Below are 20408 nucleotides of genomic sequence, written 5' to 3'. Positions count from 1 at the left end.
TGCCATCATGACGGGCTCGTACAACAACTTCTTCCGGATGTTTGACCGGAACACGCGGCGGGACGTCACGCTGGAGGCCTCTAGAGAGAACAGTAAACCTCGGGCCATCCTGAAGGCTCGCAAGGTGTCCACCGGGGGGAAGAGGAAGAAGGACGAGATCAGCGTAGACAGTCTGGACTTCAACAAGAAGATCCTGCACACCGCGTGGCACCCAAAGGAGAACGTCATCGCTGTCGCCGCCACCAACAACCTCTACATATTCCAGGACAAGATCAACTAAACTTAAACACCCCCAGTCCCCCCCACCACCCCCCCGAAACTGTTCCGACCCTCCCCGAACCCAGCCATCATACCTACCTACCGCGAATGGACAGAAATCTTGTACGTTGTATAGGTAAAGAATAGTTGATAAATCTGTTTAAAGAAACAACAGCAGCCTTGTCTGTCCTCCTAATGATGAAGAAATGTGATGCGCTTGTTTCGTTGTGTAGCCAGCCAGCCAGACGCCTGGTCGCCTGGTCGCCTGCTGGAGTCAGACGGCCTGTTTCTTTAAGAGTCTGAGGTGTTGGTTGGTTGGTTTGCGTCCTGTCTCGTTGCGAGGGCAGACACAGGCAGGCAGGAGCCCCAGGTCTGACTCTGGACAGACTAGCCCGGGCCTGACTGCGGCAGAAACATCGATGGGACAGCGGCTCAACAAAGAGGCCCAAAAAAATGTCAGTTTAAAGTTTAGTGTATTTATTTAAAAGTCTGAGCCTTGTTTTACTTCCTATGATTCGACGACACATTATGGAATAAGGAGGAAAGATGTGTTGGAAGTCAGAATGAGATATTAGTCTCTTAACTGTAAATCTGGGCCTTGGAAGAAACTGAAATGAAATTAGCTTAAATAAAGTAAGGTTGCAAATTCCCAGGTAACTTTCCCGAAAAATCCCAAGGTTTTCCAGAAATCCCATTTGGAAGATTCCCAGAATCGGAAAAAGGAATGAGCAGGAAATGATCCGGGAATCCTGCCAACTAGGATGCTGGGAAAGTTAGGGGAAATGTTGCAGCCTTACTGATAACATTCCTCCTCCCTGGCCGACTCTCTCAGGCCTCCTCCGTGTTGGACCTTGTTAAGCTCTTCAACACAGGTCTCCATGTTTGGTCAGTGGACAATTGTTTTTGGTTATTTTTTTTAAAAGTTTTTGGTTATTATTATTTTTTTAGTTTTTATCCTTCTTTTTTCTTCTTCTCATGTATAATAACATTTTACTCATTGACTGTATCTATATAACCACACCGTCTGGTGTCAACCACTTAATAAAAGTAACGAAAACCACAACGACGCGTTTTTTCACATTCTGAAATGAATCTGGGTTTATTCTGTTCTACTTCTGCGTGTCATTTGGTAGATGTGGACAGTCAACCTACTGGCCACACAATGCCTTTTCTAAGGCACCTGATTGGCCATTCTCCGTTATTAGGCAGCTCACTACTGGAACTTGTGAGAATCCTGTTATTGGCTCTGTCAGTATTTTTTATTTTTTTATTTAACTAGGCAAGTCAGTTAAGAACAAATTCTAATTAACAATGACGGCCTAGGAACAGTGGGTTAACTGCCTGTTCAGGGGCAGAACGACAGATTTGTACCTTTCGGTTACTGGCCCAAAGCTCTAACCACCAGGCTACCTGGCTCTAACCACTAGGCTACCTGGCTCTAACCACTAGGCTACCTGGCTCTAACCACTAGGCTACCTGGTTCTAACCAGTAGGCTACCTGGCTCTAACCACCAGGCTACCTGGCTCTAACCACCAGGCTACCTGGCTCTAACCACTAGGCTACCTGGCTCTAACCACTAGGCTACCTGGTTCTCACCACTAGGCTACCTGCTCTAACCACTAGGCTACCTGGTTCTCACCACTAGGCTACCTGCCTGCTCTAACCACTAGGCTACCTGCTCTAACCACTAGGCTACCTGCTCTAACCACTAGGCTACCTGCTCTAACCACCAGGCTACCTGGCTCTAACCACCAGGCTACCTGGCGCTAACCACTAGGCTACCTGCTCTAACCACTAGGCTACCTGCTCTAACCACAAGGCTACCTGCTCTAACCACTAGGCTACCTGCTCTAACCACTAGGCTACCTGTCTCCTCTAACCACTAGGCTACCTGGCTCCAACCACTAGGCTACCTCGTTCTAACCACTAGGCTACCTGGCTCTAACCACCAGGCTACCTGGCTCTAACCACCAGGCTACCTGGCTCTAACCACTAGGCTACCTGGCTCTAACCACCAGGCTACCTGGCTCTAACCACTAGGCTACCTGGCTCTAACCACTAGGCTACCTGGTTCTCACCACTAGGCTACCTGCTCTAACCACTAGGCTACCTGGTTCTCACCACTAGGCTACCTGCCTGCTCTAACCACTAGGCTACCTGCTCTAACCACTAGGCTACCTGCTCTAACCACTAGGCTACCTGCTCTAACCACCAGGCTACCTGGCTCTAACCACCAGGCTACCTGGCGCTAACCACTAGGCTACCTGCTCTAACCACTAGGCTACCTGCTCTAACCACAAGGCTACCTGCTCTAACCACTAGGCTACCTGCTCTAACCACTAGGCAACCTGTCTCCTCTAACCACTAGGCTACCTGGCTCCAACCACTAGGCTACCTCGTTCTAACCACTAGGCTACCTGGCTCTAACCACTAGGCTACCTGTTTTAACCACTAGGCTACCTGGCTCTAACCACTAGGCTAGCTGGTTCTAACCACTAGGCTACCTGTTCTAACCACTAGGCTACCTGGTTCTAACCACTAGGCTACCTGGTTCTAACCACTAGGCTACCTGTTCTAACCACTAGGCTACCTGGTTCTAACCACTAGGGTACCTGTTCTAACAGAACCGGGAGGAAACCCCCGGTGATGCCCGCTGCACGTTTCGACTGTACCAACCAGGTTTTAAGTTGTGTAATAGCATCCGGTATGTTCTACAGAAGACTACTGTCCTTTTTAAAAAAAGTTTTTGCTTGAATGGGTTTGTTGTCCTGTCTGAACTCTGGTACAGTCAGGATCCTGTCTGAACTCTGGTACAGTCAGGATCCTGTCTGAACTCTGGTACAGTCAGGATCCTGTCTGAACTCTGGTACAGTCAGGATCCTGTCTGAACTCTGGTACAGTCAGGATCCTGTCTGAACTCTGGTACAGTCAGGATCCTGTCTGAACTCTGGTACAGTCAGGATCCTGTCTGAACTCTGGTACAGTCAGGATCCTGTCTGAACTCTGGTACAGTCAGGATCCTGTCTGAACTCTGGTACAGTCAGGATCCTGTCTGAACTCTGGTACAGTCAGGATCCTGTCTGAACTCTGGTACAGTCAGGATCCTGTCTGAACTCTGATACAGTGAGGATCCTGCGGTCGGTCTGCGGTGGAGGAGAGATGTTTTACTGTCGTGTCTCTACTGTCCAGACATCATCCTCTCCTTCAGCTGTACTGATCTGTAACAACTGACGGGATGAAAGCCAGCTTCATGGTGAGACCTGTCTCGTCTTCTCTAATCAGTGTAGATGAGAGGAGACTAGGAGAGGACCGATTATTAAGACGATTGGGAGAGCCATAGATCGTTCCTGTCCAACTGGATGTGCAGGCGTGGCGTTTCATCAACCAATGGTTGCTTGCCACGTCATCGACTGTGCAGTAGGGCAACAAATTGCTATATATGATGTGGTTAGCCGATATGTTAAATACCTATCCAGGCGTTGTAAAAAATCTGGCGTGTGTCTGCAATGTTGTCGGGCAGGAACTCGACCAGAGAGTCCCAACAACTGCTGAGTGCCCTGCCTTCCTCCAGACTAAGCAGTCGTTCAGTCAACTCCGGAGGAACCTGGACCTCCATGAAGAAACCAGGGTACTTGTTATTGTACACCCAGTATACAATATCCCCCCAGCAATATACAATGGTCTGAAATCACTGAGAGAATATTCTAAGGTTTAAAAGTACAACATGGTATCGTTGCGATGCTCTTTAAATCAGGAACTAGTCGGGGGGAATTACAGTCTTCTGTTGAATGATCATGGTTCCTTGTGTTATAATGCTAACATTGTGGAAATGTATTCATCTGTTTGGTTATTTGTGATGGGAGTTAGAGTTTACTTGTTGGCATGGTAGGGGGACACGTTTGAAATATCCATTTGGTATGAATGACCCATTCACTGTTGGGGAAAAAGGCAATTTTAGGAAAATGTATTGACTGACATTTTGGATAATCACGTTTTCCTTGTACGGTTTTCCAGAAACGAGCACAGAGGTGGATATTTTTATGATTCAACCATTTTATTTTTCAGATACAATTCCAACTGTTCATACAAAACAGTTTTACAAATTCACATAGACACTTGACATGTTGACCAGCTCTACAAGACATGCAGAAACAGATTGGTAAATGCCTCTTCAAGGCATAACTCAGGAAAGCCTCTGTTGCTCTCTTCATTCTTAGAACAAAAAAATACTGAAGCATTCTGGATACTGAGATTTCGTATTTAATTAGGAGTGAAGTATAAGTAAGGCAAAATAAGATATTTCTAAATTCCCTCATGATTACAAGTGTGAAAGTCTATATTTTCCCCTAAAATATTTGATATGGGGATGCGTGGTCTTATGCAGTAGTGGTAGAAAAGCTGTTTTTGTGTATTTCAAATGGTCACGTAGACCATTAACATGCCACCGACCATTAAAACACTTCCGGTTTACATAGTGCCACATCTAATGTACAATTCTACCCATACACATGCATATTCAGTGAATGGGACACCTAGTTGTCACAGAAAACAACCCTGAGTGAAAAAATAACACCAATAAACTGAAAGGTGCCGACAGAACCAAAACCCTGACGCTCCCGTTCGACCTAATCTGGGATCTAATGGAAGATGCTCCATACATTCATTCTCCTTCTACTTCCTCAAACACTTTTCAAGGTTGATCTATTTCAAACCTTTTTAATTTCTCCTGAAACCTTGTTTTATTATTAAAGCCCTTTATGATCCATGAGAAGGATCCGGGTCAGAAATAACATTTCGGTTGAATGTCTTGATCCCTTTTTCCCCCCAAAACCAAGGACATTCTGATAAAACGAGCAACAGCTCCCTCAAATACAACGTCCAGCTTTCTTGTCTGACCCACTCCCTTTTCTTCTCCGTACATATCTCAACGCTGAGAAATTCACAATGCTTTTCTGTATCATCACCTTCTTACTGTAATGTCATTACCTCAAAAGTCTTCTACTACAAAAAAATGTCTCAACTCGGAGCAAGATAAAATGGCTTGAAAATGACTGACAGTGAACGCTAGCTAGCTAGCTAGCCGTTGACAACGATGGCTCTTAAAAGGTTGATTATAAGATGGCCCCCCCTACCCAGAGATCGTCCAGTGAGATGGAGGAGGAACACCGGGTTCTACTTTCCAGTGGAGCAGGGTTATTTAAAAAGCAGCTCTGGGAACTAAGGGAAACGCCAACAGTATTCACAGGGGTACAATACAGATACAGGCAGGGTGGACTGCTCACCGCCAGGGGAAAACAAAAAGGAAGTGTGTCCCAAAATGGCAGCCTATTCCCTATGTAGTGCACTACTTTTAACCAGAGCCATTAGAGATCTGGTCAAAAGTAGTGCACTATGTAGGGAATAGGGTGCCATTTTGAGCCATGTATTTGAGTGGAGTTGGGGGACACATGACAGATGTTGCCTATCTGTATCTAATAAGCGAACCACTTCAAAGCTAGCAGCAGTGGAAGGTAACGGTGTTGGAGCCAAAAAAAACATGTTGTTCCAGTCCAGCGGAGTGTCCCTTTAGAAGGTACTGGTCACTGAGGTACTTAGACGTCTCCCAATGTACACCCTGAGGACAGAGGGGAAAGAACATCAACATACTAGTATAGTTTTGTACATATGTTGTCAGTTTTATTTTGTGCAACTTGGTAAACATGCTAAGTTTCTCCCCCCCCCCCACACACTTATTTTTGTCGGTTAGAGTTTCTTGAAAATCAGCAAGGCATTCTTCAGATGTTTCACTCTACAGTCCCCAGTGTATTTTATTATTTTATTTACTAGGATCACCCAATGGGCTGCTGCTGAGGCAGGGGCTGCTCTTCCTGGGGTCCAAACAGGAAACTACACATAAAACACACAGTGTAGTCATTACAGTGTCATTTAGCAGACGTTCCCATCCAGAGAGACCCACAGCTAGCGCATTCATCTCAAGATAGCCAGGAGACACAACCAGGCATCACAGTCGTATCACCAACCATGTATCACAGTCATATCCCAACCAGGACTTTGTGATGACCACTCCAATACCTTGACTTTGTCGTCCTTAAGCCATTTTGACACAACTTTGGAAGTATGCTTGGGGTCATTGTGCATTTGGAAGACCCATTTGAAACCAAGCTTTAACTTTCTGACTGACGTCTGGAGATGTTGCTTCAATATATCCACATAATTTTCCTCCCTCGTGAAGCCATCTATTTTGTGAAGTGCACCAGTCCCTCCTGCAGCAAAGCACCCCCACAACATGATGCTGCCACCCCCATGCTTCATGGTTGGGATGGTGTTCTTCAGCTTGCAAGCCTCCCCCTTTTTCCTCCATACATAACGATGGCCAAACAGTTCTATTTTTGTTTCATCAGAACAGAGGACATTTCTCCAAAAAGTACGATCTTTGTCCCCATGTGCAGTTGCAAACCGTAGTCTAATTTTTTTATAACGGTTTTGGAGCAGTGGCTTCTTCCTCGCTGAGCGGCCTTTCAGGTTATGTAAATATAGGACTCGTGTTACTGTGGATATAGAGACTTTTGTACCTGTTTCCTCCAGCATCTTCACAAGGTCCTTTGCTGTTGTTCTAGGATTGATTTACACTTTTGGCACCAAAGTACGTTCATCTCTAGAAGACAGAACGCGTCTCCTTCCTGAGCGGTATGACGGCTGCGTGGTCCCATGGTGTTTATACTTGCATACTGCTGTTTGTACAGATGAACGTGGTACCTTCAGGCGTTTGGAAATTGCTCCCAATGATGAACCAGACTTGTGGAGGTCTACAATTTTTTTTCTGAGGTATTGGCTGATTTCTTTTGATTGTCCCATGATGTCAAGCAAAGAGGCACTGAGTTTGAAGGTAGGCCTTGAAATACATCCACAGGTACACCTCCAATTGACTCAAATTATGTCAATTAGCCTATCAGAAGCTTCTAAAGCCATGACATTTTCTGGAATGTTTGTAAACAATTGTTGGAAAAATGACTTGTCATGCACATGGTATATGTCCTAACCGACTTGCCAAAACTATAGTTTGTTAACAAGAAATGTGTGAAGTGGTTGAAAAACAAGTTTTAATGACTCCAACCTAAGTGTTTGTAAACCTCCGACTTCAACTGTATCACAGTCGTATCCCCAACCACGTATCACATACATAAATCAATGCAAAATGCATTAAAATGCCTGTCTCGGGCCTACTGGGTGGCGCTGTGGTTAAGGGCGCTGTACTGCAGCGCCAGCTGTGCCACCAGAGAATCTGGGTTCACGCTCAGGCTCTGTCGCAACCGGCTGCGACCGGGAGGTCCGTGGGGCGACGCACAATTGGCCTAGCGTCGTCCGGGTTAGGGAGGGTTTGGCCGGTAGGGATATCCTTGTCTCATTGCGCACCAGTGACCCCTGTGGCGGGCCGGGCGCAGTGCGCGCTAACCAAGGTTGCCAGGTGCACGGTGTTTCCTCCGACACATTGGTGCGGCTGGCTTCCGGGTTGGATGCGCGCTGTGTTAAGAAGCAGTGCGGCTGGTTGGGTTGTGTATCGGAGGACGCATGTCTTTCGACCTTCGTCTCTCCCGAGCCCATACGGGAGTTGTAGCGATGAGACAAGATAGTAGCTACTAAACAATTGGATACCACAAAATTGGGGAGAAAAAGGGGTAAAAATCAACAACAACAAAAAATGATAATAATAAAAAATAAATAAATGCCTGTCTCTTCACAGCAAGGTGTTATTTAATCTGGTTTATGAACCTGGTTTTATTGCCAGCTTGAGTTACCTGCAGCAGGTAGCCTAGCAGGTAGCCTAGTTAGAGCAGGTAGCCTAGTGGTTAGAGCAGGTAGCCTAGTGGTTAGAGCAGGTAGCCTAGTGGTTAGAGCAGGTAGCCTAGTGGTTAGAGAAGGTAGCCTAGTGGTTATTGCAGGTAGCCTAGTGGTTAGAGCAGGTAGCCTAGTGGTTAGAGCAGGTAACCTAGTGGTTAGAGCAGGTAGCCTAGTGGTTAGAGCAGGTAGCCTAGTGGTTAGAGCAGGTAGCCTAGTGGTTAGAGCAGGTAGCCTAGTGGTTAGAGAAGGTAGCCTAGTGGTTAAGCGCATTGGGCTTAAGGTTGCTAGATCGAAAGGTTGCTAGATCGAATCTCTGAGCTGACAAGGTAAAAAAAATATATATATTGGTCGTTCTGCCCCTGAACAGCCAGTTAACCCACTGTTCCTAGGCCAGTTAACCCACTGTTCCTAGGCCAGTTAACCCACTGTTCCTAGGCCAGTTAACCCACTGTTCCTAGACCAGTTAACCCACTGTTCCTAGGCCAGTTAACCCACTGTTCCTAGACCAGTTAACCCACTGTTCCTAGACCAGTTAACCCACTGTTCCTAGACCAGTTAACCCACTGTTCCTAGACCAGTTAACCCACTGTTCCTAGACCAGTTAACCCACTGTTCCTAGACCAGTTAACCCACTGTTCCTAGACCAGTTAACCCACTGTTCCTAGGCCAGTTAACCCACTGTTCCTAGGCCAGTTAACCCACTGTTCCTAGGCCAGTTAACCCACTGTTCCTAGGCCAGTTAACCCACTGTTCCTAGGCCAGTTAACCCACTGTTCCTAGGCCAGTTAACCCACTGTTCCTAGACCAGTTAACCCACTGTTCCTAGGCCAGTTAACCCACTGTTCCTAGGCCAGTTAACCCACTGTTCCTAGGCCAGTTAACCCACTGTTCCTACGCCAGTTAACCCACTGTTCCTACACCAGTTAACCCACTGTTCCTACACCAGTTAACCCACTGTTCCTACACCAGTTAACCCACTGTTCCTAGACCAGTTAACCCACTGTTCCTAGACCAGTTAACCCACTGTTCCTAGACCAGTTAACCCACTGTTCCTAGACCAGTTAACCCACTGTTCCGAGACCAGTTAACCCACTGTTCCTAGACCAGTTAACCCACTGTTCCTAGACCAGTTAACCCACTGTTCCTAGACCAGTTAACCCACTGTTCCTAGACCAGTTAACCCACTGTTCCTAGACCAGTTAACCCACTGTTCCTAGGCCATCGTTGTAAATAAGAATTAGATCTTAACTGACTTAAATAAAGGTTAGATAAATATTGGGTGACAGACTTCCATGTAGTCATGTCTCTATTTAATACTGTGTGTTTCCCAGCCTCTGTTCTGGACCTGGGGACTGTGAAGAGATCTCTGGTTGCATGTCTTGTGTTGTACAGATGAGTGTCTGAACTGTGAAGAGATCTCTGGTTGCATGTCTTGTGTTGTACAGATGAGTGTCTGAACGGTGAAGAGATCTCTGGTTGCATGTCTTAAGTTGTACCGATGAGTGTCTGAACTGTGAAGAGATCTCTGGTTGTATGTCTTGTGTTGTACAGATGAGTGTCTGAACGGTGAAGAGATCTCTGGTTGCATGTCTTAAGTTGTACCGATGAGTGTCTGAACTGTGAAGAGATCTCTGGTTGCATGTCTTGTGTTGTACCGATGAGTGTCTGAACTGTGAAGAGATCTCTAGTTGCACCGATGAGTGTCTGAACTGTGAAGAGATCTCTGGTTGCATGTCTTGTGTTGTACCGATGCGTGTCTGAACTGTGAAGAGATCTCTGGTTGCATGTCTTGTGTTGTACAGATGAGTGTCTGAACTGTGAAGAGATCTCTGGTTGCATGTCTTAAGTTGTACCGATGAGTGTCTGAACTGTGAAGAGATCTCTGGTTGTATGTCTTGTGTTGTACAGATGAGTGTCTGAACTGTGAAGAGATCTCTGGTTGCATGTCTTGTGTTGTACAGATGAGTGTCTGAACGGTGAAGAGATCTCTGGTTGCATGTCTTGTGTTGCACCGATGAGTGTCTGAACTGTGAAGAGATCTCTGGTTGCATGTCTTGTGTTGTACCGATGAGTGTCTGAACTGTGTTGCCAACTGCTTAAACAGACAGTTCTGTACCTTCAACACCTCGCACGAAGACCAATAGTGATGCAGTCAAACTCTCCTCAACTTTGAGCCAGGAGAGATTGACATTCTCCCTCCGTATACACAGTGCCTTAAAGGCTCACAGCTCAAACTCTGGCGACTGAAGTGGATCAACTATTCCATTCTTCCCACAGTGAGGTGCGACCAGAAAACGTAAGGCATCTGATCTGGGGCCTTAGCAGCACAGCTAAAACACACATCTGCTAGAATGCAGCTCTAGTCAACTCTGTGTGTGTGTGTGTGTGTGTGTGTGTGTGTGTGTGCGTGTGTGTGTAGATATAGTTGATGATAAAAAATACTGTTATATAAAAATACTGTAGTATAGCCTTCTAATTCTACTTAGATTAAGATCACATTATTGGTGAAGGGTGCAATGGCATCGAGGACCTGATACCAACACCCCCCCCCCCCCCCCCCCCTCCCTCCCTCCCTCCCCTCCCCTCCCTCCCTCCCTCCCTCCCCTCCCCTCCCTCCCTCCCACCGGTTGCCAGCTCACTTCCCAACAGATTCTTCCCATCAGACCCGGGATTCGAACTGGCCACCGGTTGCTGGCTCGCCTCTAACCACTAGGCTACCTGCTGCCCCTGGTATCTATGGTGGAGATGAGACAAAATAGTATACTGATCACCAAACTAGATTTGTGTAACTATAATCTCTCTACAGAGTGCAGATTATATCCCATACAAACACACAAGAGACCTATTTCACTTTCTGCTCTTTTACCCTTTACAAATAATACATTCTTCATAATTAGCTTTTATTTTCTAAATGTTTTTAAAATCAGAACTCACCCCAGACCGATGGCCAGTACGTGGGATATGAGCAGAGAAGGAAGGAAAAGTTTGAGGAACTCTGCAGAGAAGATCCCTCCGTTCTTCATGACGCTGGTGTTTCTGATGCTGAGAGGGTTGATACGTTTGGGATGCTTCAGAACAAACTCCCTGCACCCAAAAGACAAGAGAGCACATTACAATGTCCCTGGAAGTGGTTTAGGATGCTTCAGAACAAACCCCCTGAACCCAAAAGACATGAGAGCACATTACAATGTCCCTGGAAGTGGTTTAGGATGCTTCAGAACAAACCCCTTGCATTTAAAAGACATGAGAGCACATTACAATGTCCCTGGAAGTGGTTTAGGATGCTTCAGAACAAACCCCCTGAACCCAAAAGACAAGAGAGCACATTACAATGTCCCTAGAAGTGGTTTAGGATGCTTCAGAACAAACCCCCTGAACCCAAAAGACAAGAGAGCACATTACAATGTCCCTGGAAGTGGTTTGGGATGCTTCAGAACAAACCCCTTGCATTTAAAAGACATGAGAGCACATTACAATGTCCCTGGAAGTGGTTTAGGATGCTTCAGAACAAACCCCTTGCATTTAAAAGACATGAGAGCACATTACAATGTCCCTGGAAGTGGTTTGGGATGCTTCAGAACAAACCCCTTGCATTTAAAAGACATGAGAGCACATTACAATGTCCCTGGAAGTGGTTTAGGATGCTTCAGAACAAACCCCTTGCATTTAAAAGACATGAGAGCACATTACAATGTCCCTGGAAGTGGTTTGGGATGCTTCAGAACAAACCCCTTGCATTTAAAAGACATGAGAGCACATTACAATGTCCCTAGAAGTGGTTTGGGATGCTTCAGAACAAACTCCCTGCACCCAAAAGACAAGAGAGAACATTACAATGTCCCTAGAAGTGGTTTGGGTAGAAAGGAATATCAAGTTCTGTTCTATATCATTCTATAATAGCATAGAATTGTATATACAGTGCCTTGCGAAAGTATTCGGCCCCCTTGAACTTTGCGACCTTTTGCCACATTTCAGGCTTCAAACATAAAGATATAAAACTGTATTTTTTTGTGAAGAATCAACAACAAGTGGGACACAATCATGAAGTGGAACGACATTTATTGGATATTTCAAACTTTTTTAACAAATCAAAAACTGAAAAATTGGGCGTGCTAAATTATTCAGCCCCCTTAAGTTAATACTTTGTAGCGCCACCTTTTGCTGCGATTACAGCTGTAAGTCGCTTGGGGTATGTCTCTATCAGTTTTGCAAATCGAGAGACTGAAATGTTTCCCCATTCCTCCTTGCAAAACAGCTCGAGCTCAGTGAGGTTGGATGGAGAGCATTTGTGAACAGCAGTTTTCAGTTCTTTCCACAGATTCTCGATTGGATTCAGGTCTGGACTTTGACTTGGCCATTCTAACACCTGGATATGTTTATTTTTGAACCATTCCATTGTAGATTTAGCTTTATGTTTTGGATCGTCTTGTTGGAAGACAAATCTCCGTCCCAGTCTCAGGTCTTTTGCAGACTCCATCAGGTTCTTCCAGAATGGTCCTGTATTTGGCTCCATCCATCTTCCCATCAATTTTAACCATCTTCCCTGTCCCTGCTGAAGAAAGGCAGGCCCAAACCATGATGCTGCCACCACCATGTTTGACAGTGGGGATGGGTGTGTTCAGGGTGATGAGCTGTGTTGCTTTTACGCCAACCATAACGTTTTGCATTGTTGCCAAAAAGTTCAATTTTGGTTTCATCTGACCAGAGCACCTTCTTCCACATGTTTGGTGTGTCTCCCAGGTGGCTTGTGGCAAACTTCAAACGACACTTTTTATGGATATCTTTAAGAAATGGCTTTCTTCTTGCCACTCTTCCATAAAGGCCAGATTTGTGCAATATACGACTGATTGTTGTCCTATGGACAGAGTCTCCCACCTCAGCTGTAGATCTCTGCAGTTCATCCAGAGTGATCATGGGCCTCTTGGCTGCATCTCTGATCAGTCTTCTCCTTGTATGAGCTGAAAGTTTAGAGGGACGGCCAGGTCTTGGTAGATTTGCAGTGGTCTGATACTCCTTCCATTTCAATATTATTGCCTGCACAGTGCTCCTTGGGATGTTTAAAGCTTGGGAAATATTTTTGTATCCAAATCCGGCTTTAAACTTCTTCACAACAGTATCTCGGACCTGCCTGGTGTGTTCCTTGTTCTTCATGATGCTCTCTGCGCTTTTAACGGACCTCTGAGACTATCACAGTGCAGGTGCATTTATACGGAGACTTGATTACACACAGGTGGATTGTATTTATCATCATTAGTCATTTAGGTCAACATTGGATCATTCAGAGATCCTCACTGAACTTCTGGAGAGAGTTTGCTGCACTGAAAGTAAAGGGGCTGAATAATTTTGTACGCCCAATTTTTCAGTTTTTGATTTGTTAAAAAAGTTTGAAATATCCAATAAATGTTGTTCCACTTCATGATTGTGTCCCACTTGTTGTTGATTCTTCACCAAAAAATACAGTTTTATATCTTTATGTTTGAAGCCTGAAATGTGGCAAAAGGTCGCCAAGTTCAAGGGGGCCGAATACTTTCGCAAGGCACTGTAAATTGTATTCAATTCAATGATATTCTATTGTTTTCTATTACAAACTGGGCTGAGCAGAACTGAATTGAAAACACATATAATAGATATGACCCGTCTGTCTGGGATACTGGGTGGAATATATTGAGGGGGGGGGGGGGGTACTAACTTGCGTTGAATGTTCTCAGGTCTACTGGACCAGTCCCAGATCCAGTCTGCGTTCTTCTTCATCAGGTTCTCCACTTCACGTCTCCGTTCTAGGTAGTCTTCTTCAGACTGGAACAGAATATATATATTTTTAAACGACTTTATTTGTTAATTTGTTACAACGGGGAAAAACTGCTCTTCTGCTCTGCTCTCAACCTCTGAGTGGAAAAACTAGGAATGTAAAAAACAATATATTTTAGAATTAGAAATATTAGGTTATAACTTTTTTTGTTTTTGTTTTCTAACCCTTGAAACCACCCTGCTGTGCCTCACCAACTACTTAGAGATTAGTGCCCCACACAGAGTTTAATAGAATGATGTTATATTTCATCTCTATGGTGACCCTGGATAAGGGCTCCAAACCTGTGAGCTGTTCTTCTCTCCTGAGCTGTGCACTTCTGAGCCACGGCGGAGCAAAGGAGTCTGGGGTCTCGGAGGACTGAGTGGGGGGTCGGGGGGGGGGGGACACACACAGCGGAAGAGAGAGACTACATAAGTATTGGGGAAGAGCCCTCTTGACAGATCTCTTGTGTTTCCATCATGACAAGCTTCATCTATTAAATCTGATCTAGAATGTACAGAGGCACTCATGTAGATGGCGGATAGGAGATCAGAGGTCACTATAGTACCTACTGTACTATAACTCTAGTGAATGACAGTGTCTCTTATCTCTTAGTCCTTTGTGTTCAGATAGCTAATCAGTATAAAACGAATCCAAAATGTTGTCCTGATCGGTCATGTGATGGTCTATATGGCATGTGATTGGTGAGTGGAGAGACACCTGTCACAGGGAACACTGCCCCTGGAGCTGCTTCTTCCTGACTCGTGCTGGGCGTCTAACAACATCTTCTCCAAGTCCACCCCTCCCTGGACTGAGCCAGACGCAGACCCTGACCCAGGAATCAGGTCACCTCCCTGGGTAGAGGCAGAGAGAGACCCAGGCAGGACCGACGCAGAGGTAGACCCAGCCATCAGGTCTCCACCATGGACTGAGGCAGAGGCACCTAACCCAGAGCCTGGTAGCTCAGTGGCAGAGCCTGGTAGCTCAGTGGCAGAGCCTGGTAGCTCAGTGGCAGAGCCTGGTACCTCAGTGGCAGAGCCTGGTACCTGCTCTTCCTCCACACCAGCAGCCCCATGTGCTGGTGAGCCAGCACTGTTGCCATTGTTAAAGTGCAGCTCCACCCAGGAACCTTAAAGAAGAAAACATAAACATGACAAAATGGTGCAGAACATTGAGACGTAGTTGATAATAGGCCGGTCATAAAGCAGGTATTAACAGGCTGCGTGTGCTGTGGGAGTGGTTGAGGAGGTGTGTTTAGCCTAGATAGCGTGGCACAGTCTGCCATCGCTAAATGTTTTGTTCTTTAAATAGCACCTGCTCAGTGCCCATGACAGTACGTGCCCCCCTTATTGCTCAATGGTCCCTGTCCTCTGCCCACATTTTCCTTCCTGTGTGTATCCAATAGGAAAGCGAAGTGTTCAGCCCCGCCCTTCCACTTTATAGGCTGGCTATCCAATAGGAAAGCGTCGTGTTCAGCCCCTCCCCTTTATAGGCTGGCTATCCAATAGGAAAGCGACGTGTTCAGCCCCTCCCCGTTATTACATAACGGAGAAGCACACAACAGGTGGATGGGCAGAATCATCTGGTTTGTTGTGTTTCTTATCGTAGCTGAATTGAACAATGCCAAACATAGACATCATTACAGCATTGAGAATACGTCATTCAGAACACTGCGCTAAAGTCAATATCGACTTTACATCAGCTAGCTGACAATGTTATTATAGGCCTGCCCTATAGCCCAACGTTACCTATCCTACTGTCTGATCTGTCTAATGTAGGACAGCCAGGCAACACGAGGAATGTTTACATGGCCGCGGAATTACTACCACCTGCTGAAGAAACATTGTTGTCCTACAATGTAGCAAAAAAACTCATATCTGTGTCTCCTCGGCGCAACACTGTTTCACCATAATAATATGATGTACAATGACGTAGGCTACATGTCTCAGGAAGACGATACAGCATGGCATCCTGAATATACTGCGATCATACGGTCCGTTGTTTTCACATTATGCAACATGCCATTATAGACTACGAGACAGCAATTAACTTACCCTGCAAATTTTCCTCGATGACACTTTGTTTGTCTTCCGTCATGTTGGTAAATAAGGGACGCAATGCGTATTTGATTGACTCCCCCTTTGCGTCGCGATCGTTCCGAGTCAAACGTCCTAAATATTTGGAAGAATCCTGTAATTACAAATCCGAATGTAGACAATATTATTCTGATGCCTCTGAATTGGGAGAAAGGTTTAGATCGAGTGCAGACCATTCAGGAAAGCACTAGGCTACCAGAACAATAACAACAAGCATGTGACTAAACTTGGCCAGCTGTGTGGCCTACACGGGTTTGCCCCATGAATATCAAATCTGGTCCCTTATCACTCACTGGTGTATTCATTAGTCGAATTCCGTTGCGAAACGTTTTGTAAAGGAAACAGTTTCAAAGAAAACGAGAGTTTCTATTGGACAAATTCAGGTAGATCCTTCCCCGTTCGTTCCGTTTGCTCTGTGCATTTGCTTCCGTTTGGTTCCTAGAGTAAACGGTAAACGGTTTCTATTGCAAAACGTTGCCAGATGAAACGTTTTCCTGTGTGAAGCAACTCTCTGGGCTGTTGACCGAAATTAACGCTTCGTGTGATTGGTCCAGAAAATACTAGACGCGGTAGAGCTACATGTAAACAAACACGAGCGTGCGTATTTAGGCATAAATAGCCTGATGTGATTGCTGTTATTGTATCATAATACCGGTATGCATGAGCTTTCTAGGAAACATGCTGACAACACTGGCAGGTGTTTCCTCCATCCATAAAGTTAGGCTGCAACACATGAAGAAACAGCCTTCACCTGTTGACCTTTTCCAGACCATCCAAGACTGTTTGAGTGATGAATGCACTGACAGTGTCTGTGATAATGTGTGTCTAAAACTAATTTCCTCTACTTCGTCCTCGGGGTAGCCTATGGCTTCTAGATATACCACGACAGCTCTTACAGACTCCTCAACAGCTCTCACAAGCTAACATCTACTTAAAGTTTACTACTTCTGGTGTCCATATAGAGTTGTGAATTCAGTCATGCATTTGTGAGAAATATCACACCCAGCTAATCAGACTGATCTGAGAATGTTCTCTGACGCCATCTGCAGGATCAGTTTGTCCTGCTGAGGACTGAGTATTCCATCACAATGACACCCTCCCTCCCCTGCATCCAAATCAGTATTCCATCACAATGACACCCTCCCTCCCCCTGTATCCTCCATCAGTATTCCATCACAATGGCACCCTCCCTCCCCCTGTATCCTCCATCAGTATTCCATCACAATGGCAGCCTCCCTCCCCCTGTATCCTCCATCAGTATTCCATCACAATGGCAGCCTCCCTCCCCTGTATCCTCCATCAGTATTCCATCACAACGGCACCCTCCCTCCCCTGTGTCCTCCGTCAGATAAGAGATGCAGACAGATAAAACCACAGCCCTGGCTGAATACATCCTGGCTCCTTCCACACATAACAGCCTGAAATCACTGACATCTCTGGTCAAAGTAGCTCTTTATGGTGAGATATAAAAACGATTCCTCATCATTGTAATACTATAAATAAATGAACACCCATGTTGCTCCTGATGGGTCCCCGTCTCTCCTCTCTCTCAATTCAATTCAATTCCAGGGCTTTATTGGCATGGGAAACATGTGTTAACATTGCCAAAGCAAGTGAGGTAGATAATATACAAACGTGAAATAAACAATAAAAACTAACAGTAAACATTACACGTACAGAAGTTTCAAAACAATACAGACATTACAAATGTCATATTATTTATATATATATATATATATATATACAGTGCCTTGCGAAAGTATTCGGCCCCCTTGAACTTTGCGACCTTTTGCCACATTTCAGGCTTCAAACATAAAGATATAAAACTGTATTTTTTTGTGAAGAATCAACAACAAGTGGGACACAAGCATGAAGTGGAACGACATTTATTGGATATTTCAAACTTTTTTAACAAATCAAAAACTGAAAAATTGGGCGTGCAAAATGATTCAGCCCCTTTACTTTCAGTGCAGCAAACTCTCTCCAGAAGTTCAGTGAGGATCTCTGAATGATCCAATGTTGACCTAAATGACTAATGATGATAAATACAATCCACCTGTGTGTAATCAAGTCTCCGTATAAATGCACCTGCACTGTGATAGTCTCAGAGGTCCGTTAAAAGCGCAGAGAGCATCATGAAGAACAAGGAACACACCAGGCAGGTCCGAGATACTGTTGTGAAGAAGTTTAAAGCCGGATTTGGATACAAAAAGATTTCCCAAGCTTTAAACATCCCAAGGAGCACAGTGCAAGCGATAATATTGAAATGGAAGGAGTATCAGACCACTGCAAATCTACCAAGACCTGGCCGTCCCTCTAAACTTTCAGCTCATACAAGGAGAAGACTGATCAGAGATGCAGCCAAGAGGCCCATGATCACTCTGGATGAACTGCAGAGATCTACAGCTGAGGCTGGAGACTCTGTCCATAGGACAACAATCAGTCGTATATTGCACAAATCTGGCCTTTATGGAAGAGTGGCGAGAAGAAAGCCATTTCTTAAAGATATCCATAAAAAGTGTTGTTTAAAGTTTGCCACAAGCCACCTGGGAGACACACCAAACAAGTGGAAGAAGGTGCTCTGGTCAGATGAAACCAAAATTGAACTTTTTGGCAACAATGCAAAACGTTATGTTTGGCGTAAAAGCAACACAGCTCATCACCCTGAACACACCATGCCTACTGTCAAACATGGTGGTGGCAGCATCATGTTTTGGGCCTGCTTTTCTTCAGCAGGGACAGGAAAGATGGTTAAAATTGATGGGAAGATGGATGGAGCCAAATACAGGACCATTCTGGTAGAAAACCGGATGGAGTCTGCAAAAGACCTGAGACTGGGACGGAGATTTGTCTTCCAACAAGACAACGATCCAAAACATAAAGCAAAATCTACAATGGAATGGTTCAAAAATAAACATATCCAGGTGTTATAATGGCCAAGTCAAAGTCCAGACCTGAATCCAATCGAGAATCTGTGGAAAGAACTGAAAACTGCTGTTCACAAATGCTCTCCATCCAACCTCACTGAGCTCGAGCTGTTTTGCAAGGAAGAATGGGAAAAAAATTCAGTCTCTCGATGTGCAAAACTGATAGAGACATACCCCAAGCGACTTACAGCTGTAATCGCAGCAAAAGGTGGCGCTACAAAGTATTAACTTAAGGGGGCTGAATAATTTTGCACGCCCAATTTTTCAGTTTTTGATTTGTTAAAAAAGTTTGAAATATCCAATAAATGTCGTTCCACTTCATGATTGTGTCCCACTTGTTGTTGATTCTTCACAAAAAAATACAGTTTTATATCTTTTTTTTTGAAGCCTGAAATGTGGCAAAAGGTCGCAAAGTTCAAGGGGGCCGAATACTTTCGCAAGGCACTGTATATATACAGTGTTGTAACAATGTATAAATGGTTAAGGAAAATAAATAAGCATAAATATGGGTTGTATTTACAATGGTGTTTGTTCTCTCTCTAGTGACGTGTCTGTGTGCTGTGGAGGAATGGAGCTGCTCTGACCCTGCAGGGGCCAGTGGGTGTCTAGAGCCTGCAGGGGGGTGTCTGGAGCTGGGCTAGAGCCTGCAGGGGGGTGTCTGGAGCTGGACTAGATTCTGCAGCGGGGTGTCTGGAGCTGGGCTAGAGCCTGACGGTGGCCAGGGTGGTGTATGGAGCTGGGCTAGAGCCTGACGGAGGCTAGGGGGTGTCTGGAGCTGGGCTAGAGCCTGACGGAGGCTAGGGTGTGTCTGGAGCTGGGCTAGAGCCTGACGGTGGCCAGGGTGGTGTATGGAGCTGGGCTAGAGCCTGACGGAGGCTAGGGGGTGTCTGTAGCTGGGCTAGAGCCTGACGGAGGCCAGGAGGTGTCTGGAGCTGGGCAAGAGCCTGACGGAGGCTGCATGGAGGCAGGCAGAGACTGGCATTCAACACAAGCTCCAGAAGGGGAGCCAAGCTCACAGCTCACAGCACACAGCTCACAGCACACAGCATACAGCACAGAGCATCACTGGATATGCACGCAGCACACACACACCCACGCATCCTCGTCCTCCTCCTCCTCCTCCTCCTCCTCCTCCGCCTCCTCCTCCTCCTCCTCCTCTGCTTCCTGTCTCCTACCGGCTGCCTGGTTCCCTTTCTCCACCAGGGAGGGCTGTGTGTTCACGGTAAGCATCACAATCCTCCTCCTCCTCCTCCTCCTCCTTCTCCTCCTCCGCCTCCTCCTCCTCCTCCTCCTCCTCTGCCTCCTCCTCCTCCTCCGCCTCCTCCTCCTCTGCTTCCTGTCTCCTACCGGCTGCCTGGTTCCCTCTCTCCACCAGGGAGGGCTGTGTGTTCACGGTAAGCGTCACAATCCTGCTCTTCCTTCATCTCAACTGGATTTTCCCTCTCTCCTCTTTTGTGCCTCCTCCCTTTTTGTGATGAATCATTATCCTCTCTCTGCCT

General features: G+C 45.7%; 2 protein-coding genes across 5 annotated transcripts in view; one reads left to right on the top strand and one right to left on the bottom strand.

The window, feature by feature from the left end:
* Window positions 1-1321, top strand: part of LOC149970061 (serine/threonine-protein phosphatase 2A 55 kDa regulatory subunit B delta isoform) — a 28883-nt gene extending 27562 nt beyond the window's left edge. For both annotated transcript variants that reach the window (XM_090228814.1, XM_090228813.1), the window contains exon 10: window positions 1-1321. In XM_090228814.1, the coding sequence (XP_090084940.1) occupies window positions 1-280 (280 nt within the window). In that variant the 3' untranslated portion in view covers window positions 281-1321.
* A 2973-nt stretch (window positions 1322-4294) lies between these two features.
* Window positions 4295-16674, bottom strand: LOC110531588 (BCL2/adenovirus E1B 19 kDa protein-interacting protein 3). 3 transcript variants are annotated; one of them, XM_090228816.1, is made up of 7 exons: window positions 16276-16674; window positions 15941-16076; window positions 14607-15015; window positions 14189-14264; window positions 13788-13894; window positions 11033-11182; window positions 4295-5873 (listed from the first exon to the last, which is right to left on the bottom strand). In XM_090228816.1, exons 1-7 carry the CDS (start codon window positions 16285-16287, stop codon window positions 5825-5827), a joined length of 939 nt encoding a protein of 312 aa, XP_090084942.1. In that variant the 5' UTR covers window positions 16288-16674; the 3' UTR covers window positions 4295-5824. The 3 variants fall into 3 exon arrangements, with proteins under 3 accessions (XP_090084942.1, XP_090084941.1, XP_090084943.1); XM_090228815.1 differs by lacking the exon at window positions 16276-16674 and having other exon boundaries at window positions 15941-16244; XM_090228817.1 differs by lacking the exons at window positions 4295-5873; window positions 11033-11182 and adding an exon at window positions 11746-11902 and having other exon boundaries at window positions 16276-16434.
* Window positions 16675-20408: the final 3734 nt, after the last annotated feature.

The sequence above is a fragment of the Oncorhynchus mykiss genome, unplaced genomic scaffold (assembly GCF_057628025.1).
Source record: "Oncorhynchus mykiss isolate SJ-2025 unplaced genomic scaffold, ASM5762802v1 scaffold101, whole genome shotgun sequence".
NCBI classification, from domain to species: Eukaryota; Metazoa; Chordata; class Actinopteri; order Salmoniformes; family Salmonidae; genus Oncorhynchus; species Oncorhynchus mykiss.
This window is presented reverse-complemented; position numbering and strand designations above follow the sequence as displayed.

Bases quoted from the DNA above. Each gene is read 5' to 3' on its own strand.
- LOC110531588 (XM_090228816.1), bottom strand. The intron at 15,016-15,940 runs GTAAGTTAATTG...TTCTTCTTTAAG, and splicing joins CATCGAGGAAAATTTGCAGG to GTTCCTGGGTGGAGCTGCAC. The intron at 14,265-14,606 runs GTGTCTCTCCAC...CCCCCCACTCAG, and splicing joins GGCAGTGTTCCCTGTGACAG to TCCTCCGAGACCCCAGACTC.